Here is a 24,950-nt window from a genome sequence, read left to right on the forward strand (position 1 = left end):
CGGGTCACAGGGAGTGAGGGGAGCCCCCGGCCCTGCCTGGCTGTGTGTATGCGGGGGTCACAGGGAGTGAGGGGAGCCCCCCTACGTTCCCCGGGCTCGCTGGGTGTATGGTGGGGGTCACTGAGTGGAGCCCCTGCCCTGCCTGGCTGTGTGTATGGACGGTCACAGGGAGTGAGGGGCGCCCCCCTATGTTCCCCAGGCTCGCTGTGTGTTTGGGGGTCACTGAGGGGAGCCCCCCCGCTTTGGCTCTTGGTGGTTCCCGCGTGCCGGGTTGGGGGCCGGGCCGGGGGCGGCGCTGGCCGCCCGTTGCTCCCCTTCTTTCCCTCCCTCGGCAGCGCGAGCCAGCGCGTTTGGGCGGGCTGGCGGGGGTGGGGGCCGGGCGGCGATTTGCATGAAAGGCAGACTGGGAATGAGCCGGAGCGGCCGCCTCTCCGCACACGCAGAGCGGGGGTGGGTGGGGGCCGGAGGAGTCTCCGCCTCAGGGGAACGCGGGAGCAGTCGGGGCAAAGTTTGCCGCCGCCAGCCGGGGCTGCTGAGGGCGCCGCGGGGCCGGGCTCCGAGCGAAGCCGGGCGCCAGGCTCCAGCCCCGCTGCCCTCGGCCCTGTGCGCTGCTGCCCGGCGGAGCAGTCCCGCGCCGGGGGGCCGCGCCGCGAGCCGGGCAGGCGCCCAGCGGGCCGCCGCCGCCAAGTTGAGCGGGGTCTCGGGCGGGCTCGGAGCGCGGGGCCGCCCGCAGCGGGAGGCGGCAGCGGCTGGGTGGGGCGCTGCCTCCCGGAGCGCCGGGCAGGGGAGCCAGCATGTCCTCCATCCTGCCGTTCACTCCCCCCATCGTCAAGCGGCTGCTGGGCTGGAAGAAGGGGGAGCAGAACGGGCAGGAGGAGAAATGGTGCGAGAAGGCGGTGAAGAGCCTGGTGAAGAAGCTGAAGAAGACGGGGCAGCTGGACGAGCTGGAGAAGGCGATCACCACGCAGAACATCAACACCAAGTGCATCACCATCCCTAGGTAGGGAGAGGGCACCCCGGGGTGGGGGGATCCACCCAGCCACAGGCTGAGCAGGGGCACCGCAAAGCCACAGAGGTGGCACCCACCCACCCACAGACCAAATCAGGGGCGCCCATGCGGAGACATATGTGCTCCCCCCGAGAGAAACATGTACACAGAACACGGGGGGGGGGGCACACAAAGAGAGACCTGCACAGGCTGCTGGGCACAACATGTGGGAATAGGCACCTTCATCACACGTGGGGGGCCCCATGGAGAGACACCTGTGTTCCCTGAGGGGGGCATGCACAGATCAGGCATGGGCAGAGATATATGTTTGCCCACAGAGAGAGAGAGACTTACATCCATACACAATCATGGGTGTCCTTGCAGAAGCATGTATTCATGTGCCGTGGTAAGGAATGGACACCCACAAGAGACATAAGCATAAGGGCACCCATATAAATACGTGCATTCTCTTTTATACTCACACATAGCTACTTGCCAGGACACTGAGAGGTGAATAACCATATGGACACCCATTTGCATACGCATGGCTGAGACACGTGTACCTGTAAATAGTTGCAGACTGATGCATGCACCCACACACGTTTGTGTGGATATTATAGACGTTAAGCATACACATGGGGTACTCCGAAAAGCAATACCATTACAGGCTTGTGTTAGGAGAATTTTGCTTTTCTCTCCAGTCAACTCCAATAGAAGTTTGGTTTTGTATTCCTTTCTTACAAACTATTCCAGAATACTTTGCATATTTAAAATTAAGAGATCACAGAATTGAACTACAATCTATTAACAGCGGAGACAGAAATTAAGAAGGGAAAATGTTTTCAGCTAAGATTTGAAAAAAGATGGAAGTATTCTGGATTAGTTATACTCGTAGGTGATACTCTCTGTTTCATAGCCAAAAGTTTCACTCTGTTTTCTGTTACTGTTAAAATTAGTATCTCTGATTTCCTTTCTGAATGAGAGAAATTAGTTTTAGGTGTCTTGCTATGTTCAGTCGCACATTTCCCTGAAGAAGTGATTTAGGACCCTTGGATACATGTTTCCAGAGTAGGTGGTTGTAACTTGACCTGACCCCCTCCCCTCAACAAAGGAACGCAATTTGCACAGCGAAATGGGATTGCTGTTTGCAGGAGGAGTCATGTAAATTGAATAACTAATTTTTTCCATGTAAATTAATTCTTTTTGCAGTATTTTAAGATTGATTCAGTATGATTGCACACAGGACTCATTGTAATGCACAGGAGAGGACAAGTATTTAAATGATTATCTTTGTGGAAATCAAATCACTGAGAACGTTTCATTGCTGATTTTTTTTTTTTTTTGGTAAGCTTATTCAGATATCTGGCATTTTTCGTTCCATTTTATGGAATAATACAGCATTGCTTTTTAAACATATTAAAGTTCACTGAGAACAGTTCAATGGTGTATAATTGTATGCTTCTGTGTGTTGATTCTCTTTTTCATGCGTGCATGTGCACCCATATACTCTTGGTTGTCAGAATGATTTAATATGTAGTGGCTAGTACTCACAAAGCCGCATCAGTTGTATGAACCGCTGAAACAAGTAGTTTTAAAAAGTTGGGTAGAGTTGGAACTCTTTCTCTCCCCCTCCCCCCCAGATGAATACCTCCAAGCCCAACAAATACAGTTTTTAAAGATTGTTTGATATCTGCTCAGTTCTTCTCTACCGAATTACACTAGGTCAGAGTCTAGTGTAAATTCAGAATGACTCCACTGTAGTTAGTGAGACTACCCTGGATTCTCTGTCTTTAAGCCTAATTTTGAAACTCATGGTGACCAGCTAAAGCTCTTGAAGTATTTGCTTCAAACCCAAAAAGTTCTGCTACTGATGTGACTTGCTATGTGTGTTGGGCTTCTGATTTTAATAAGGACTGACCAGTGCAGAACTGGGAAGGGAATCACTTGAAATTTACATAATTAACAGCACAAGTGTTTGGGAAGGATTGGGAGTCATTTTCTGATATATTGTAATTCCAGGGAAACAAATAGGGTTAGGGTGGGGAAACTTGTTTCAATTATTTCTGGGAAAAGGGGGTTTAAAATTAATCATCAGCAAAAAGAGTAAACATCACAAGCCATCACCATTAAATGAGAACATTCTAGCTAATGCTAAGCATGCAGAGGTTAAGGTTTATTTATCTCTTAAAGTTCTGCAAATTTACTTTTACCCACTAAAGTGAGTCCTCCAGCAACCATTACAGTCTTTTATGTCTGCTGAGACAAGGCCCAATCCTGCAGTCCTTAATCCTTGACAGCAAAAGGAGTTTTGCCTGAGTAAGCCTGGCAGCATTTGCCCCTTGCAGCAAAAGTTAACACAAAAGATTAACCTGCCCCTTTAGATTCTTTTGCAATATGTTCTAGAATAATAAAGCCCATGATCAGATTGGCCTGTGTTGGGCACTGTGAAGACCCTTAGTAAGAGACAGTCACTGCCTGGAAGAGGTTACAGTATAAATGGTCAAGGGGTGGCGGGGAAATGGCAGTATAAAGAGATGAAATTACTTGCCCAAAGTTACACAGAATGTCAGATATCAGAGGGATAGCCGGGTTAGTCTGTATCCACAAAAACAACAAGGAGTCTGTTGGCACCTTAAAGACTAACAGATTTATTTGTGCATAAGCTTTCGTGGGTAAAAAACCACTTCTTCAGATGCATGGAGTGAAAATTACAGATAGAATCATAAATATACTGGCACACGAAGAGAAGGGAGTTACCTTACATGTGGAGCACCAGTGATGACCAGGCCAATTCAGTCAGGGTGGATATAGTCCACTCCCATTAATTGATGAGGAGATGTTAATACCAAGAGAGGGGAAAATTGCTTTTTAGTGAGCCAGCCTCTCCCAGTCCCTATTCAAGCCCGAATTAATGATGTTAAGTTTGCAAATGAATTGTTACTCTACAGTTTCTCTTTGTTTTTGAAGTTTTTTGTTGAAGGATGGCTATTTTTAAATCTGTTATTGAATGTCCATGGAGATTGAAGTGTTCTCCTATTGGATTTTGTATGTTGCCATTCCTGATGTCTGATTTTGTGTCCATTTTGTGGACATTTATGTCAGTTTTCCTTCTCTTGGTATTGACACCTCCGTCAATTATTGGGAGTGGACCACATCCACCCTGACTGAATTGGGTCCACTGTCACCTTGGCCTGCTAGTGCTGCTCCCTTGCAGAATAGTTTACTTAAAGAGGCTTTGTCCTTCCTCCTCCAAAGGGGAGTTTCCACAGCATGAAGGGGGCTCTGCTTGAGACTGTATTCATTTTAAGTAGATTCCTAGTAGCGTGGTGGGGGAGCAATGTATATAGCTCCCCAGGCCTTTGGTCATCATCTTCTCCTACATTAGAATCCCCAACCACAGAGGTCTTCAGCCAGGCTGAGAAAGGGAGAAGGTGTTATGTGGGTGACCTTCTCTGTGCAGAGGTGGAAATCTGTGCATTAATAATCGGATATGGTCATACAAAGCATGCCCTTGCTCTCCATTCACTTAACCCTAAGCACACTAGGCTTTCTCTCTAAAACACTCCCCTTTTCTCCCTCCCAACTACAGCACTGCCATCTAGCATGGCTTCAGATGTGTTAGCCTGCATCTTAATGGGTATTAAGAAGGCTTTCCATTCACGTTAAGCTGACATTATTCAAAAACGTGCTCCTTTTGCTAGATAACTTAGTGATAGCTTCTTGTGATAGTTTTGCAAATATCTGGTGTAGAATGGGCATTCATGTGTCCTTTTGACCTCTCCAAAGTTGTATGCTGCTGGAATACCTTCCTTGAACACAGACGTGTTCAAAGTTAGGATGTTGCTGCTTTACTCTGAAAATAGGTTTGAATCTGTTGTTCCTACAAGCCACCAGTTGGCATCACGTTTTCAAAGTTCTTGGTGGCTGTAAGTATAGCTCTCTGAAATCAAAGAGTGTTGTAGTGGAATTGGATGGCATACAACTACCTTTGCTGTACTCTCTGCAGAACACAAACATGTCAACTTTAAATTTCATCCTTGAGGAGAAGAGCAACAAGTTCATAAGTCTGTTCCTGAACCTGTGATCTGCATTAGAATGGGTTGCACTGTTTGTGCACGTGCCAAGCATCTCCACAGTCAGTCCTAGAAACAAAAGGAGTTATGGTGAATTGTAAGCATTTAATTCTTAAAATTACTAAATGTGAGTGTACTGTGGAAATCTGCAATGTGTGGCAGATACTGATTAATTTCTAGGAGTCACACAGTATAGACATTTGTCTGTATGAGAGGAGACAATAAATGCCTTACTATTTCAAGAGTATTATTCATTGTGCACGCATGTGGTAAAATATAAGATCTTTCCAGTGTGGTGGCCTTTGTGTGTCTTTCTGTGCCTGTTTTCTTTTTTGATCCAATTGTGGTATTTCTATTTAACATTGCAAGTGGTTTTTACAATAGCCAAGATTCCTCTATGTAAAGAATAAATTCCTTTAAATTGTAGAGAGACAAGGTGGGGCAGGCTATGTATTTTATTGAACTAACTTCTGTTGGTGAAAGAGGCAAGCTTTTTAAGTAAGTTTTGTTAGTTTAAATATATTTGGGAAGAGAGGATGAGTGTGAGTTCTTCTAGAACTCATCGGATATAAGGCTAGAGTGTAATGACTGAATTGGAAACTCTGGATATTTTTTCTTTTGGAAAGAAATGGAACAAAATAAGGGCAGGTTTACAAACTTTTGCCGACGCAGGCTATGTTGGCATAAAGCTGCTGCAGTTAGTGTATTATTTGTGTGCATGCATACTTGGCTCCCTGTGCTGGTCCTGTACTTACTCACCAGGAATGCTTGTGGCAAGTGCAGAGTGCAGGGCACCACAGAGAGGTCTCCCAGTGTGCAACCCGCCACCATCCAGCATGATGTCTTTTGGGAAGTTTTGGCAATGCACATTGGGGCAGAAATGAGTCATGCAGGGGGGGCTTGGAGCAACTTCCCATCATGCAATTTTCTCCATTCCATAATGCTATCTATGTTCCATATTTTTTGCACCTTTCTTAAAAAAACCCACAAACCCCTCATGGCTCCTCTTTCTGTCTGCATCTCTGAAAGAAGCATGGAACCTACACAGCTCTGCACTATTGTCATGAGTGTTCCAAGTGTAGGACGCATGAGCCTCTGGTATTTGCACAGCTGCAAGAAGAACCGAATCAGTGGGGAACCTGATGATTTTGTGCAGGACAGAATGCATAGCAAGAACCAATACAAAGTTGTTGGTGGCATTCACAGAGCAGCATTCATGGTGGAGTGATGTTTCTGGGCCCAAGAAATGAGCACTGCCTGGTGGCATTGCATTATAGTGCAGGCTTGGCATGATGAGCAATGGCTATATAGCTTTTGGATGTGCAAGTCTACATTCGTGGCTCTGTGTGCTGAACTAGCCCCAGCCCTGATTTTCCTAGTGCAGGGACACCAGAGTGAGAGCTTCACTGACAGGAGAAGTGAGTGGTGATCACACAGTGGAAACTGACAATGCTGTCAGTGGGAAATGATTTGAGAGTTGGAAAATCCACTGTAGGAGCCATTGTCATGCAAGTGTGCAGGGCCATTAACTGTCTCTGGCTATGCAGGACTGTGACTCTCAGCAATGTGCAGGACTTAGTGGATGGATTTGAAGCAGTGGGGTTTCCCAGTTATGGTGGGGCAATAGTTGAAAATCATATGCCTATTTTGCCACCATACCACCTTGCCATAGAGTACATCCACAGAAAGGGCTACTTTTCTATGGATATGCAGGCATTGTTGGATCACCAGGGACGCTTTACTAACATCAACGTTCACTGGTCAAGAAAGGTGCATGACAAACCTTTAAGAACACAGGACTGTTCAGAAAGTTGCAAGCAGGGACTTACTTTCCCAACTGGTGGATTACCACTGGTGTGATGTTGAAATGCCAGTAGTGATCCTGGAGGACCTGGCCTCCTACCCCTTACTCCCCAGCTCACGAAGCCATGCACCGGCCATCTCGACAGAAGCAAGGAAAGATTCGGCTATGGGCTCAGCAGATGTAGAATGACAGTTGAGTGTGCTTTTGGTAGATTGACAGAGCACTGGTGTTATTTACTCACAAGATTGGATCTCACTGGGGAAAAATAATCTCAGTGGTTATAGCTGCCTGCTGTGTGCTGCATAGCATCTCTGAGCATAGGGGAAAAAAATGCTGCCAGAGTATAGGTGGAGAGGCTGTCTGCTGAGTTTGAAGAGCCAGACACAATAGCTCAATGCTGAGCTATATTGCTCAGGGATGCTTTGAAACAGCTCTCTAACAGAGAGCCACAGTAATGTGTCATGGTGTACTGTGTTCTACCTGGCCCTGCTGTTGGGACCCGTTAGGAATTGTGTGGCGCTTGGCGTGATATCTGTGAATGTAACATTGCCAATGGAGATTTTTAAGAGCCGGTTAGACTATCCCCTGTCAGGGATGGTTTAGATAATACTTAGTCCTGCCATGAGTACAGGGGACTGGAATAGATGACCTTTAGAGGTCCCTTCCAGTTCTATGATTCTATAATGCGCCTATTAATTTTGTGGTGCTTGCATTACATTCATTTATTTTGTCACTGATCATATGAGTTGTCCTGCTGTACAGTAAGAGATAGGTGGGTGCTTTCAGTACTGCGAGGCATTTTGCAGTATATGTTCGGGTCTCATAAAGATGAATTATTTTCCAAACAATAGAATTTTATTCAGTAACTAAAACGCTGCAAAAAATTCTGTGAAAGTTAAAAGCAAATACATTGAAAACTTAATACGTACAGAGATGAAGAAAGGGCAGGAACATTCATGTCCATTTTGGCGCACACATGGCACCTATGGTACTCTCAGGTCAGCGTATCTGAAACTGGTTGTCCTTAATGTACCCTGGAGTGGAGTGCTAGGGGCAGGGATGCAGCTCCTGATGCCATGTGGAATGTTGGGGGAGGGGGATCTAGAGAGGTACAGTAACTCCTCGTTTAATGTTGTAGTTATGTTCCTGAAAAATGCGACTTTAAGCGAAATGATGTTAAGTGAATCCAATTTCCCCATAAGAATTAATGTTAATGGAGGGGGTTAGGTTCCTGGGAAATTTTTTTCACCGGACAAGAGACTATATTAGTGTGTGTGTATTAAGTTTTAAATAAACAATTTAATACTGGTACACAGCGATGATGATTGTGAAGGTAGGCTGAGGTGGTGAAGTCAGAGGGTGGATATTTCCTAGGTGATGCCTTGTTGCTAAATGATGAACTAACAGTTGGCTGAGCCCTCAAGGGTTAACTCGTTGTTAATGTAGCCTCACGCTCTACAAGGCAGCACAAATGGAGGGAGGGGAGACAGCAATGGCAGACAGACACACACACAGAGATGTGCATTGCTTCTTTAAGTACACTGTCCCCACTCTTAAGTACAGCGCCTTTTTAAGTTAATCAGCAAGCAGAGATGGCAGCTGCTGCCAGGAAGCTTCCTCTGTCCTGAGCCTTGTCATGGGACCCCTGCTCTATGGAAGATGGGGGTAAGCAAGGGGTAGGGGGGGACACCCTGACACTAGCCCCCTCTTCCCACCCCCTACACAGCAAGCAGGAGGCTCTGGAGACCAGCTCTGAGGCAGAGGGCAGGAGCAGCACACGGCACTGGGGGGAGGGACAGCTGAACTGCCAGCAATTGGTAGCCTGCTGGGTGGCTGCTGCACAGGGAACTTAGGGGAGCGGGGAGCTGATGGGGGGGCTGCTGGTCCACCCTGGTTTCAAGCCCCCACCAGCTAGCTGCAACGGGCTGCTCTTCCTGCAAGCAGTGGACAAAGCAGGTGGCTGCCAAACGACGTTATAAGGGATCATTGCACAACTTTAAATGAGCATGTTCTCTAATTGATCAGCAGTGTAATAATGCAACAATGTTAACTGGGATGACTTTAAGTGAGGAGTTACTGTATTATAACAGGTTTCAGAGTAACAGCCGTGTTAGTCTGTATTCGCAAAAAGAAAAGGAGTACTTGTGGCACCTTAGAGACTAACCAATTTATTTGAGCATGAGCTTTCGTGAGCTGAGCTGTATCTCACGAAAGCTCATGCTCAAATAAATTGGTTAGTCTCTAAGGTGCCACAAGTACTCCTTTTCTTTTTGTATTATAACAGAGTTCTCCATAGATTGCAAAGGGAGGCAAGTCCGTGATTGTTGAACCTGTAGGTCCACAACAGTCTCCATCATCTGTGTTTGCTGGTGGAGAAGTCCCGTTATGTCCTGGTGCATTTTTTCCTCTCTCCTTTTCCTGCTGGAACTCCTGGGCCATTCTCTTGTTTGCTCTTTCCTTCTCCATACAGTCTGCAATATTCACTCTCCAGACCCTGAGCTCATGGTCTGATGCAGTACTGGTTTACAGGGTCTCACTGAACTTGTTACCCTGAGTCATCTTCTTTCTCCCCCTTATCTGGCTCAGGCATTCTCCGGATGTGGAGGGTGAACCCCTCGAGGCTGCAGTGGCAGTAGCTACCGAGAAAGCACACAGAAGTGCCATGGTCACAATGGAAAGCGAAAGTTGAGACTTGGACTGTTCTCTTGCTCCTCTAAAGTTTAAAACTAGACATATTTATTGATGCTTCTGCTTTGAAGTGCTTGCACACAGTGCCACTCACAGCACCAGCCAGGATGATTATGGCCTAGCAGGGGTGAGGGAAATAAAGAGAGAATTGCTCAGTTGTGTGAAACTCTTGAGTATAGGGCAATGGCATTGAGTTCTGGCACCATTTTCCACAGGTGGTGGTGATTTTAGCTGATATCTCACTCCTGAGGATGACAAAGGCCCAGAGAGCACAGCTGCTGCTCATGTTCTGAAGCCACCAGGACCTGTATGCTACTAGCTTGTTTACTGCAATGGTGCTGCTGAAATTATTGCTGACTGGCATGGGAATTTGTCATACTGCAGAGGAAGAAATAAGGCTGCCATCCATAGAAACCTTTGGGAGAGGATTGCAGCCAAAAGTTTAATTGAGATTTCTCAGGTGGATTCAAGGGATATACCTGTATACACAAACAAACTGCGCCATGTGGCCTTCCATGCCTATCTCTGCAGGGGAATGAAAAGCAGATGATACCTTTACCTCTTGTTGTTGTTCTGCTACACCTTCTAGGATGAGTAAATGAATGAAAAGTCGATAGCTGTGTCCTGTTAAGTTGGGTTTACCATCAGTACATCATTGTAATGGAAAATAACATATACACACTTACCCAAGGTTCTTTCCCCTGCATTGGGATCACCCATGCTCAACTGCTGTGACTGACTGGACTGGGGTGGAGTCTGAAACAGGTCCTGGCTTGTGACATATCTGGAACTCCCAGTTGCATGTCCTCCATGCTCTTCCTCTTCTCCTCTGTGTTCACAGCAGGTGCCTGTGACTCTGGTTCCATAGTGGTGTGCTGGTGGGGTCTCTGCCAAGTATAGCATGCAGCTCTTTGTAAAAGTGGTAGGGCTGCAGCTCAGCACTGGATTGACTGTTGGCCTTCCTGGCCTTCTGATATGCCTGCCAGAGTTCCTTTGCTTTCACACAGCATTGCTGTAGATCCCTGCTGTACCCTTCTTCTGCATCTCTCGTGCAGTGTGATCATAAATGTCCACATTTCAACAGCTGATCCATAGCTGTGCCTGCACAGGCTTTTCTTCCCACACGCACAGGAGATCCCAAATCTCCTGTTTACTCCAGGCCGGACTGTGTCTGGAGCGGGTAGCCGGCACGATCAGCTGGGAAGTTCCATGCAACAGTGGAGAGCTGCTAGGTCTGCTCACGAAGCTGGACAATCAGGAAAAGGCTTTTCAAAAAAAATTGCAGGGTTTTAAAAGGTGATCCCTGGGCAGTGGAGTTCACAATTATGACCAGATTGTCAGTGTCGGGCACTGTAGGAAAACTGCTGGAGGACTGTTGGGTTGACACTGTGTTACCTATGTCTACACTTGCAGTGTGTCCACCTCAGTACATCAACCATGTCTCAACGCTGCTTGGGTTGGTGGTGTTAATGGCATCACTGTAACAGGCTGCTTATATTGGTGGGAAATGAATTTAAGTGTAGACGCATGCACAACTAGGTCAGTGCAAGGCAGCTTACATTGATTTAACTTAGACCTGGTCTACACTACAAAGTCTTTCACAGTTCTCTCCTCTCTTCCCCCACCTAGGTGTAAAATACCATTTAAACAGGAATAATGCTTAATAGTACTAGTCTTAAGAAGATACTTAGGAGGTGCTAGAAAACCTTGTTTGGGTGTTCTTTGTGTTGCTAGTTGACCTTGCAAATTTTACAAAAATGTATCCTTAACCTTCTCCTTAGGATCATCTAAACTAAACGCTAAATACAGTAAATGGAACCAACTGAGGACAACTTTGTAGTGTATGCTATCTGTGAGCTTGCAAAAGTGTGGCTTCCTTTCAGTTCTGGTGTGCCATTAATATTTCTAACAGTCTCAGGTCTTGTCTACACACAAACTAAGCCACTGCATGTTTGAGTGTGGACATGCTTCTCAGTTTAAAACTCTCTTGTATCAGTTTAGCTTGCTTCTGTGGGCAAGCTGAATCAATAGTAATTAAGTTTACATCAATTTAAGAGTGTCCACATGCAAAGTTAGACTAGTTTGACAAAACTGATTTGTAACCACCCCTTTTGTTAAATCAGCCCAACTTTGTGTGTAGATTGAGCCAAAAATTAAAATATCCCAATAGAATGGACTTAAGTCTGCTTTCTCCATGTATCAGTAATATCTACTTCAGCAGGCAGTGCTTCTCAACATTGTTTAGTTGTTCTTTCCTGAGAGGTATGGACCAGATCATGTTTTAATTAAAATCAACTGCAAAATTCCCTTTGCAGGATCATCCTCTCTGTCTGTACAGTGTAAGCATGTAAACTGTTTGAAATGGGCCATCTTGATTATCACTACAAAAGCTTTTTTTTCTCCTGCTGATAATAGCTCACCTTAATCAATTGGTCTTGTTAAGAGTTGGTATGGCAACCCCCATTTTTTTCATGTTGTGTGTGTCTGTCTGTCTATATCTTCCTACTTATTTTCCACTGCATGTATCTGATGAAGTGGGCTTTAGCCCACAAAAGCTTATGCTCAAATAAATTTGTTAGTCTCTAAGGTGCCACAAGTAAAGACTAACATGGCTACCACTCTGAAACCATGCCTTTTGTTGTTTCTTTTCTTTGATTCTCTACCATTTACTTTTTAAAAAAGATAAACATTTTAAGCAGCTTTTTAAAGGCGCATAAGAGTTGGATTATATCATGTTGTAGAACAGTAAATGTTGAATCTTTGTGAAGTAAAGTTTAAAATGGTTGCTTAACTTTTATAGTATTAGGGAAAAGACCTTGAATATTGTGCTCATTTAAATATAATGAGAAGTAAATGGAAAAATTGGATGAAATCGGGAAATGCGCACTGTACAGGATTATCACATCAGGGATCCAATTAAAATGAACTCTCTTAATAAATATTGGTTTAATAATGCAAACTTGTGATCACTATATTATTGCAACAGAAATAAAATTAACAAGATTTAATGGACTGAGCAGCCATTAATTTACACTTGTTAATTTATTAGGAACTTCTAATGCTGTTTGATGCACAATACCATTATTCTGCATGATGTACTTTATGAAATAAATAGCGCCAAACAGTGCTTGAATTAAATTGAAATTAGATTTTATTCCCAAATTATCTTTTTATTTATTTTAATTTTAATATTTTGTGTTCCTCTGTCGAGAGCAATTAAATACACAAGGTTGAAATGCAGCAGTCCCTTTCAGCAAGGCTCATGAATGGTCCTAATTAACTTTTATCCTAGCCTGCTTTCATGTGCTGTGTAAAAAAAATTTTTTCCAGACCAAAGCTCACTGTGTTGATTGGCAGTGAAGGGATCTGACTGGGGAGAGGGGAATGAAGAGGGAAGTAATACAGCTAGTAAGGACAGAAACCAGGTATTCTAGTCCTACTAGGCTGACTTCACTAAACTTAGCGAATGCTTGCTAATTGCATTTTGTTACGTGCAAACTTAACAGCACTGAAGTTTCAGAGTAACAGCCGTGTTAGTCTGTATTCGCAAAAAGAAAAGGAGGACTTGTGGCACCTTAGAGACTAACCAATTTATTTGAGCATGAGCTTTCGTGAGCTACAGCTCACTTCATCGGATGCATACCGTGGAAACTGCAGCAGACTTTATATACACAGAGAGAATATGAAACAATACCTCCTCCCACCCCACTGTCCTGCTGGTAATAGCTTATTGTTTCATATTCTCTGTGTGTATATAAAGTCTGCTGCAGTTTCCACGGTATGCATCCGATGAAGTGAGCTGTAGCTCACGAAAACAGCACTGAAGTTGTTTGCAAGTTGGACTATTGTACTAGTCATTAGTAGCTTAACCTCTTCTGTAACTGAAGAAGCAATATGATTTCCTAAATGTAATGATTGTTGAGTAAATGCTACTTTAAAGATAGCTTGAAGTCTCTTTAGCTGATTCAAATTTACCCTGAGGCCTCTTTACTCTGCTTTTGCAATGTAAAAAGGCCTTAAAATTATTGTAAAGAGGCCTCAGACAGGCAGGACTGATGTTCATTTACACTCTTGCTGCTGCTTACTTTTCTCATTTTATGTAGTACTGTGGCTCTGCATAAGGAGATAAAGACAGGGCCCCTTCCCCTTTGAGCTGCTCAGACATTAGAGGCCTGATCCTGAAAACACATAGATGTCTAACTTTATTTGTGCATATAGTAGAATTGACTTCAAGGGAACTACTCTGTCTTACTCTACTCTACCTATATGGCCCCCATATCTGTACATAATATATTTGTGCTCACAACAGCCCAGTGAGATAGAGATGGGCACACAGAGACTTGCCTAAGGCTACGGAAATCTGTGGCGGAGCAGGGAATTGAGTCCCAGGCCTGTACCCTAGCTACTGAACTATGCTTCCTCTCTAGATGAGCAATTACCACATGAACAAGCACTACCCAGCATGAGGACGGGTTACAGAAAGGGGCCTTAATCAGATAAAAGAACTCAATACAGAAATAACAGACATTAGTGACTAAGGGAATGGTGGATGAAAAGACATCAGGAAGCCGATGGGAAGTGCTCTTTGGGGACTGTAATTATTCAGCATGACCCTGCTTCTGTCACCCTTGCTCATGCTTAGTAGCATGTTACTCCATAAGAAATCCTGTTTATTAGGTTTGATTTTTTTTTAAATTAATTTCACATCTCTACTACATTGCAATATTATGAGAGGGCCTCATGGGAAGATGTTTCAGAGTAACAGCCGTGTTAGTCTGTATCTGCAAAAAGAAAAGGAGGACTTGTGGCACCTTTGAGCATAAGCTTTCATGAGCTACAGCTCACACTGAATGCATCCGATGAAGTGAGCTGTAGCTCATGAAAGCTTATGCTCAGATCAATTTGTTAGTCTCTAAGGTGCTACAAGTACTCCTTTTTATGGGAAGATGTTCTTTTAAAAATATTATAAATCCAGCAATACTCACCCCAGAACAAAAAGGAATGCATAATTCTAGAAAATGTAAATAAAATGGGTTTTGATAACTTATATTCCTGGCTAGTAATGTTTTTAGAGGCTAATCTCTATTTAACACCCAGGTTTTGAGATTTAACAGATTGTACATTTTAGCTGTTGTACTGTCTGGATTGGTTATCGATATAATTTACACCACAGTTTGTAGCTACTTGTACTGAAATCTTTGTTGTAAACTGTGTCCATAACCCTATTATGCCTAATATGAAAGGCTGTAGAATACAGTTGCTGATATGAGCTGTTCTGATCATATTACAGTTGATGAGTGTCAACATGTTTGTATCAGGGGTGAAGTTGCAGCCAGCAATAAAATTGGATGATGAAACAGATACTGAATCCATATCTTTCTATGATGAAACAAAGTAAATTTTGTCTTGCTGTTTTGGCTGCTTTAGCCGTAAAACAGGAAGTTTACTTAAACTAGTAATCTTCACAGCAGAAAATGGTTAAATACAAAAAATGGACATCATAGAATACAGCTTTGGAAAGTGAGAATTACCAGTATGTTTGGAAAGTGAGAATTACCAGTATGTTTGGAAAGTGAGAATTACCAGTATGTTTGTGAACTGAGTGCGCCTCTGTTATAACTGATTAAAAAAAAACAATTTCTACAAAATTTCCTTCCCATTGCTACTGAATTTTAAGCATTTGCTGTGTAGAAAAACTGAACCAAGCTACAACTATCTTAATTTTGTATACTCCATAAAACTAAATGTAGTGGTTTTTCATAGAAATACAGTGTCTGTGGTTTCTGCACATGTGAAGTGTTACCAAAAGCCTTTTTTGAGTTGGTTGTTCTTCCCTTTGAGTGTTGTGCATAGCGAGTGTTTACTACACAACGCGTAATAGTATCTGAAAAATTATGCCAGTGCTTAAAAAGTACTTTGTCCCTAATAAAAGGCTGACAAGCAGCTGGAGGTCTCAGAGTAACAGCCGTGTTAGTCTGTATTCGCAAAAAGCTGGAGGTCTGATTCTCTTTTCTAACTCCTTTAATTCTCTTCTGTGAGAGAGGAGAATTGGAACAGAAAGGCTAAGCAAGGAGATTGAAACTGGTGGCTCCATTTAGGGCTAATTTGTGCCACCCTCCTCCATATTCTCTTACACAGCCATGCAAATGCGGGAAGGAGGAAGGACTCCCCTCTACAAAGAAAACCACCCAGAATTGCAGTCCATGAACAGGGAGGGGCTGATGCTGACTTACAGCCTCCCCCCATAACGTCCCCCCAGCAACAAGTTGGGAAAGGGATGTGGAGCAGACAGAGCCATGATTTCTCCTCCCAACGATGCCCACCAGAAGGAGTATTTTACAGGGGTGTAGCAAATTACTCCCACTACTGCCACCCACTTGGAGGACCAGTTAGACTGAAGCTCCAGGAGGCAGTTGTGCTTCTGATACTATGTCTGTGCTGCAAAAAAGTGTGTCCCCTTAATTCAGGTTAGCTAATTCAGACTGAAATAGCAATGAAGACATGTCAGCTTGGCTTTCAACGCAGGTTAGCAGCTCAAATTTGACCCCAAGCTCCCCTATAGGCTTGTGCTTGAGCTGCTAACCCAAATTAAAAGCTGAGTTGCCATGCCTTCGCTGCTGTTTTAACCCATGTTAGCTAACCTGAATTAAGAGCACACCACTTTGCAGTACTCTGAGAGACAGTCTACTGGTACAGCACTGCCTTGCCCTTCATAATGGATTGTACCTTAATTTTGGGCTAGATGTCCTTTTATTATTGAAGTTGGTCTCGAGCTTGGAATCTGCATGCCTGTGAATTTTTTTTTTTTTTTTGAAGTGTCAAATTGACAAGTTCTTAGTGAAAATCTGCCTGAGTGGCTTTGGTTTTGGCTAGATTCAAAACCTGAAGGGTCTTATTTATTGGTTCTGTTTTGGATGTGGACAAAAATCTCACAAGCACCTCTTGGGCCCAGTGTGGTGGAAATTTCACAAGCTTGGCTAATCTTGTGATATGTGGACCACTTGGGGCTGAAACCCTGATTCAGCCTTGAACTTAAATTATAGGCTAAGATTAAAATGTCTCTGAACACCCTCATATTGGCCTGCCTAATGATATCATATAAGGTTGTTGTTTATGGAATTTTGTAGCAATCTGTTATGGTCAATGCATTCTTTCCAAAAATATAGAGGGAGAGCTTTGCTGAAAAACTATGACAATGCTATGTCAAGTGGCGATAACTTGATTTTAAAATCATTATATAAAGGTACTAAAAGCAACATAGTAATCCCTTCTGAAAGATACTAAATATAATATAAACATAAGTAAAAGCTTTTAGAGCTTTTGCAATATGACTAGTAAATATAGCTTGTGTCTCCAACAAAATTGTGTTCACAAGTATAAACTGCCAATAACATCACTGTGAACTTGACGACATAAATAACTTGCATATGTGTAGACAGAGGATCCTTGAGGCTATTTTCCAAATCCTGGTTCTGTTGATCTCGCAAAACTTTAACAACCACAAATTTGTGTCCTAAGGTTCTAATCACACTTTTTTTTTTTTTAAACTTAAAAAAAGTTCATAAATGGCTTTTACATTTGTGGATTATGACCGAGTGAATATGTTTTATAGTTAGACCAAGGGACTTAGCTGAAAACACTGAATTTCTGTTCTTCAGTACTGACTTGCGTGACCTTGGGCAAGTCATTTAACCCCTCTATACCTCGGTTTTCCTGTCTGGAAAAATACATAGCATTTATGTATGTCAAAAGGATGTTGGGAGAATTAAATACTGTTTGTAAAGCACTTTGAATTCCTCAGACATAAGATATTATATTCTGCAGTCAACTGGGCCATGCCGTAAGTGGTGCTTATGTTAGGAATGGGACCTATGGTAAGTATAAAGTAGGAAGGGCTCAACCCAGCTGCCATTGAAATCAATGGGAATTTTGCCATTAGAATCGGTGGGAGCAGGATAAGGAAAGGGAACAGCAGACTTTAAAGCCTGAACGAGTTTTCCAAAGGGTATATAATGTATAGATGTTTAAAAATTACACTTTTAAAAAGATGTTTGTTTTTCTGTGTAATTTTTGTATTAAGGCAGCTGTTCTAAATTTTGCTGGACACTTTCTTTGAAAATATGTAGATGCTACATCCATGAAAATATTAGAATTCCATAGATGTTTAGTGGTAAATCTTAACTGGTTTACATAATATTTGTGTTTTATCTCTGTGCCGGTACCTCCTGTACACATGGAGTATTTTAACTGGTAGACACATCATACCACAGCGGTCTGCCACAGAGCTTATGCTTTAGAGTCTGTTCATACAAGCCTCTGTAAGGCTGTACTGCCCACCCCCTCAAGTACACAACCAAATGAAGGCTTAAAAAGGATTGGAAGGAAAGGTAACAAATACAAGGCCAATAGTAGCCATTCTACAAACATCTTTGTCAAGGGGCTTTTAAAAGAAACACTTTGTAAATTTCTCTGTTGCTGTGGAGCCATATATATTATATTACAACATGGGCTGTCCAATGAAGATCTGTTATAGCTGGAGAGCAGCAGAGGTGCAGCAAAGTACCCTCTTAAAATGTTATCTTAAGCATTTACTTTAATGGTTGCTATGTGGTTTACAAGTATTTCTTCTCAGTCTTTCTAATCTCCTACAATGAGTAGGTCTCATTATTATATAGATGTTCCTTGCTTCAGGACATCCAGCAAATTTTGTTTGTAAGTCTAGTGTCCTGAAGGGATGGGCTGTTTGCAAGCCTGCATCTGTACTTAGTACTGTTCTTGATTATTGGCACATAGGATACATATTTTCAGGATAGTTAATGTGTGTAGCCATCAGACACATGGGACAGTGTGTATAACCATGAAGGAGATGACGCCCTCTACCACCCTCCCATTTAAAAGAAAAAAAAATCCTTTAAACAATCTTTAGGGCTAAAACAATTATGTTTCTGGTAAACCTCTCCTCCCCTCTTTCTTTAGTTCTTAATTTTTGTTTATGGTCTCTGTGCTTTGAAATAATGTTGCTGTTCTGGTGTGCCAGCCTTAGGTGAACCCATATAAACAAGCAAAGGCCTTGGAAACTGTGGCTTGAAAGTTGAGTCTTGTAAGTTACTGGTTTGCATGGCAGGCTTAACTTGTAGGTTGGAAGTCCTATTATAACTGCTTCTAGATGGGAGTAAAAATAGAAGCTTGAATGCTATGATTTTAGAAAAATAGCATTTATAAGACTTTGATTGGTTATTGACTGGAGACAGTTGTATATTGCAAGTTTCAGAGTAGCAGCCGTGTTAGTCTGTATTCGCAAAAAGAAAAGGAGGACTTGTGGCACCTTAGAGACTAACAAATTTATTTGAGCATAAGCTTTCGTGAGCTACAGCTCACTTCATCGGATGCTGTAGCTCACAAAAGCTTATGCTCAAATAAATTTGTTAGTCTCTAAGGTGCCACAAGTCCTCCTTTTCTTTTTTGTATATTACAGTGCTTCTCACTCTGTTTATTTTCTCAGTTCCCATTTCCCTCCTCAACCCTCTATCTTTAGGATGGCATTCTAGAGTTGCTGCTATAGTGACAGGTCAGCTGTTGCAGAGTTTTTAAAAAAAAGGGAGGGTTATCAAAGCTAAGAATCTGATAGTAATTCAACTTGTGTGTTTAAATGTAAAGCTTATATGTTTTCAATTTAGTTGACCGTAGATGGGAAGTTGTTCTTGCCTCATATACCCCTGCTGACGTGCATTGTGACATGCTTGATATTTCTTCGTGGTGGTGTATTTTTATTTGTTGGAAGTGCGGGGGGCTAGTTTGGTGGGGGTGTCACTTGCATTCTTAGGACATTGTTGGCTATACTCTATAATAGAAAGCCATGTGTATTCACTGGAGCTGGGTGAAAAATTGTTTCAGTTAAATAGAAATTTTCACTAAAGTTTTTGTCAAAAGATTTTGGGTTTTAATTGAAAAACAAAAGAGACAATTTACTAAAATTTCAATTAAAAATTATTTTTGGAGGGGACTGAGGGGATGGGAATCCTTTCCCAACCATCTCTAATGTTGACCATAGGGTGAAGTCCTCTCCAACACATAATGCCTAGGAGAGTGAGTGACACGTTAAGGGTTAGGGATCAATGCAGCTGCTGTGGTGTTCTTCCAGGGTTGTTGAAGGGATCACTTGATTTACAGCCCCTCCCTAGATGTGTTCCAGGCCCATTCCACTGTTGAGACCCCTTTCCACAGTGGCTAGGAGCTACTTTGTACCTGACCATGTTGCTGATTTTTTGTGGCTTTAAAATCACATTTTTCTGCAAGTGTGGGGTTTGGTTTGGTTTTTGTATCCCCTGTGGCTGTGGGAGAGACCCATAGCCCACAGGGGAAATTGACTGTTCAGAATGTAGGGGGACATAAATGTTTTCTCAAATTTTTCAGCTACTGTAACTGGAGAAGTTACTTGGAAAGACAGCAGGTAAAATAGTTTAGGCAGAAGTGTTGAGGTGTCCATTTAAATCTGCTTCAAGTTCTTGTATAAGTTCTGGAGTAAATTTTCTTTAAACTCAGTAAAGTTATTCTGGATTTACACTAACATAACTGATATCAGAATTTGGGAATCTCGTCCAGTGATAACAGGTGGGTGAATCACAGGTTTTGGTGGTGGTGTTGCTGCTACATTTCTGCTTTTGGAAAGCCCAAATTTTGATTTTTACAAATCACAAATTGCAAGTTCTTTTTAATGGTGGAATACTACCGCCAATAAATGATGAGGAGGGACCGCTGAGGAACAAATGGCTACTTCAGGAAAGTATCAAAGAGAACCTGAAGGTTCAGGGACCAAGGATAAAGCAAAGCATCATAGGAAGTACATTTCCTCCTAAATTATTATTTGCAAATGTTATGCTACCTCTGACAAGGCTGGATATTTTTCTATATGCATTTTTTGGGCTGGATGCTGCCAAAACTGGTAGTGGGTCAATCCGGCATGGCTGGATGTGTAAGTGTATTGCTTTAACTAAATCAGAGGTGGGTAAACTACGGCCCGTGGGACCATCCTGCCTGCCCCATAGCTCCTGGCTGGGGAGGCTAGTCCCCAGCCCCTCCCCTATTGCCCCCTTCCCCCGCAGCCTCAGATGGCTGTGCTGCCAGCGCTTGGGCCCGCCGCTCCTGCCGGACAGTGCAGGCGGCATGGCTGGCTCCAGCTGGGCAGCGGGGCTGCGAGCATGGTAAGGGGGCAGGGAGTGGGGGGATTGGATAAGGGACAGAGGATCCGGGGGGGGGGCAGTCAGGGAGCAGGGGAGTTGGATAGGGGGTGGGGCCCTAGGGGGCCTGTCAGGGAGCGGGGGGTTTGGATAGGGGTTGTGGGGGAGTCAGGGGATGGGGAACAGGGGGGGTTGAACAGGGGGTGGGGTCCCGGAAAGGGGGCAGTCGGGGACAAGTTGCAGGGGGGTTGGATGGGTTGGGGATTTTGAGGGGGGCAGTCAAGGGGGCGGGAAGTAGGAGGGGGCGGATGGGGGAGGGGGCCAGGCTGTTTGTGAAGGCACAGCCTTCTCTACCCAGCCCTCCATACAGTTTCGCAGCCCCGACGTGGCCCTCAGGCCAAAAAGTTTGCCCACTCCTGAACTAAATCATTGTCTTCCAGAAACAACATTCTAACGATTATTACACAACACTGAAACAAATTGTTATTTGAGCCATAATTTTTCTAATAGATATTCACCAACTCTTACACCATAAGTTAAATCAATCCTTGATCACTGTAGGCACAGCAACCAGAGGTGGATGCTGCTTCTGCTCCAGGACTTCTCAGAGTGAGCTAGGGCACCACACTGAGGGCAGGTCTACACTATGGGGCTAAGTTGACCTAAGTTACACAACTCCAGCTATGTGAATTATTTGGCTGGAGTCAGCATACCTTAGGTTGACTTACTGTGGTGTCTGCACTGCGCTGGGTCGACAGGAGAAACTCTCCCGTTGACTTACCTTCTCGTTCCGGTGGAGTACCAGAGTGGATGGGAGAGTAATCAACCCCTGGTGGATCGATTGCCGCATGTCAATCCCCTGGTAAGTGGAGACAAGCTCTGAGAGGTGCATTTAAGTGAACCTCATTAAAAGAGCAAAGTATTCCTTTGTCTAGCAGTTGCAGATACATTTCTATTTGGTAGCAGGCTGCAGGAGCCAGATATGCCCTGCGGATCACATCCTACGCTGCGGATCACATCCCTTTGGGAGCATGATGTGTTTGGGTTTACACACAAGCTAGCTCTTCCTTCTGCTTTTGTTTTTGGGTGCTATAGAAACATCCTCTTTTTGCGTAGTGGGAAGAGCTCCTCACCCTTCTTCGGTCCTTTGTACCAATTGGACAAGTGAAGGATTTAGGCTTTAGACCTGCATACTGTCTACAACAAGACACAGCTAATTCTGAAATAGACACATGCAAGCCAACTTGACTTAGCAAACTCCATTAGGTTTATGTGAATTATTACCAGCATCTTCCAAGTTTATTTGCTTTTATTTGTGACTTATTCTTGCTTAAACCTTTAGTCCCCAAATGCAGTCTGAATTTTTGAAGACAATTACTGTTGTGCAGGGAGAGTCTAGTTATTTCAACCTATGCTATTGTCTCCTACTCATCTAAATGTAGAGCCAAATGCATTTAAAAAGAAATTACAAGTCCCAAACAGTATATTTTGGCATATTTTTGTATTGCCAATTGTCATGGTTCCTCCCCCACTCTGAACTCTAGGGTACAGATGTGGGGACCTGCATGAAAAACCTCCTAAGCTTATCTTTACCAGCTTAGGTCAAAACTTCCCCAAGGTACAAAATATTACACCTTGGACTGGCCGCTACCACCACCAAACTAATACTGGTTACTGGGGAAGAGCTGTTTGGACGCGTCCTTCCCCCCAAAATACTTCCCAAAGCCTTGCACCCCACTTCCTGGACAAGGTTTGGTAAAAAGCCTCACCAATTTGCCTAGGTGACTACAGACCCAGACCCTTGGATCTTAAGAATAATGAACAATCCTCCCAACACTTGCACCCCCCCTTTCCTGGGAAATGTTGGATAAAAAGCCTCACCAATTTGCATAGGTGACCACAGACCCAAACCCTTGGATCTGAGAACAATGAAAAAGCATTCAGTGTTTTACAAGAAGACTTTTAATAAAAAATAGAAGTAAATAGAAATAAAGAAATCCCCCCTGTAAAATCAGGATGGTAGATATCTTACAGGGTAATTAGATTCAAAAACATAGAGAACCCCTCTAGGCAAAACCTTAAGTTACAAAAAAGATACACAGACAGAAGTAGTTATTCTATTCAGCACAATTCTTTTCTCAGCCATTTAAAGAAATCATAATCTAACACATACCTAGCTAGATTACTTACTAAAAGTTCTAAGACTCCATTCCTGGTCTATCCCCGGCCAAGACAACTACAGACAGACACAGACCCTTTGTTTCTCTCCCTCCTCCCAGCTTTTGAAAGTATCTTGTCTCCTCATTGGTCATTTTGGTCAGGTGCCAGCGAGGTTACCTTTAGCTTCTTAACCCTTTACAGGTGAGAGGAGCTTTCCCCTGGCCAGGAGGGATTTCAAAGGGGTTTACCCTTCCCTTTATATTTATGACACCAATAATATCTCAATAGATCCCAAAGTGGATCATGACCTTGTTTGAATGGGGTTGACAGGGCTGGTGTTAGACTTGCTGGGGCCCAGGGCTGAAGTGGGCAGTGGGACTCGGGCTTTGGCTTCAGCCGTGGGCAGCGGGGCTCAAGTTACAGCCCCCCTGCCCAGGGCAGAAGCCCTCAAACTTTGGCTTCATTCTCTTGGTTGGTTTTCAGGGCTGTCAATCCCCAATCTATTGCCTGTCATAAGAACTAAACTTTTTTTTTTTAAAGCAACAGATACTAGTACACTGCATGCATCAGGTGGTATAGACCAATGCATTGTATGCTCGGGTGTTGCATAATGTTTCTGCAAAGGACTCAGTTATGCAAAGTTCCTCTTTAAGGAACATAAGTAAATCAGAAGTGATGTTAGAAGAAATTCCTCTATATTAATTGAGTCTGGCTCTGCAGTTTCAGCAGTAGTTTAAGTAACAGCTGTTATACCGATTAGCCTATTCACATGCTAATGTTCAGGTTAGGTGTAAGAAACAACTATCCTATTACACTACCTGCATATTTGTGAATATATGCACACAAAATGTGACTAGTGTTAAAGCTTTATAGAATTTTTTTTCAAACTGAAATATTACTAGACCACCACACTGTGTTTGGTCAGAGGCCAAGAATAACTGAGAAGGTGGATATGTTGTGACTATCTGATGCTCACAATACTACATGTTTAGAGCATTGAATGAAAATCTGCTCATTTTCATGCCTCCATTTTTTTGTTACTGTGCAGGAATCCAGTATAATTTTTACCACATTGTTACCATCTGGTGCCACAGAGTGTGTGCTTTCTTTGTTTAAATGTGCCTCTTTGCAAGAAGAAAAGATCAGTGCAGCGATGTTTTTCTTTTCTTTTTTTTGTATTAGTATAAGCACTTATTGGGGTGTAGTTCAGACAAACTTGCTTGTGCCCCCAGGCATGCTCTCCTCCTTTTTAAATCAACCCTGCTTAGCCTGATAATCTTATTTCCAGTAGGCTCTGATTTATCTCCAAGTCAAAATATTAGCTATGGTCTACACTAAAATGTAGCTTGACCTGTCTACCTTGCATGGAGGCATAGTTGAGCCAACCTAATACCTGGTGTAGGTGTGGCTACGTCAATGGAGGGATTCATCTTCTCAAACCGGAATTAGATTGCTGGAAGAATTATCTACACTGATGGGAAAACACCTTCCATTGATGTAGGAAGCATCAACGTGACTGCTCTGCAGGGGCACAGCTGCACCTGTAGTGTAGACATAACTTTTTTAGAAAGTGCCTGCCCCAGAAGTTAAATGGCTGCCTGATGCGTTTGTCATTAGCGATTCATTTTAAATGTTTGAAAATACTTCCCACCAGTGCAGCTATCAGCAGTGTGGGGAATCTTTATAAGAACTGAGTCACTTTTGTACTTTTTGCTGACTATTCAGACTTTGATTGTAACACTTCTGACGTGAACTGTCACTGAACGTGTAGATATAACAGACTGCACAGTTTGGTCATTTGTGTTCTGTTGAAAAAGAAAGACGAAAACAACTCTGAAAGGCACAGTAATGAAGGACACTGCTATGGAAGGTACAGCTGTGTGCATTCAGACTGTAAATTCTTCAGAGCAGCAACTGTCTTCTGTGTACTGTACTTGGATGTCTGTCATCTCTTAGCAAATAATTAATAGTAATAGTATGCTGTGAGACACGAAATCTGAAATCTGGAGGCATTTACAGTGTGTGTGTAAATCATAGTCATAATCAGAATTTAGCAATCT

The 24,950-nt window shown here is 43.2% G+C and overlaps 1 protein-coding gene across 1 annotated transcript in view; it reads left to right on the forward strand.

Moving 5' to 3' along the window:
• Positions 1-454: 454 nt before the first annotated feature.
• The window catches only part of SMAD3 (SMAD family member 3), a 105,431-nt gene continuing 80,935 nt past the window's right edge, over positions 455-24,950 (forward strand). The window contains exon 1 of the mRNA XM_084642480.1: positions 455-1,000. Coding sequence (XP_084498606.1) covers positions 795-1,000 — 206 coding nt within the window. The 5' untranslated portion in view covers positions 455-794. The remainder of the gene's footprint in view (positions 1,001-24,950) is intronic.

This window comes from Lepidochelys olivacea, assembly GCF_965140295.1.
Source record: "Lepidochelys olivacea isolate rLepOli2 genome assembly, chromosome: 10".
Classification (NCBI taxonomy): Eukaryota; Metazoa; Chordata; order Testudines; family Cheloniidae; genus Lepidochelys; species Lepidochelys olivacea.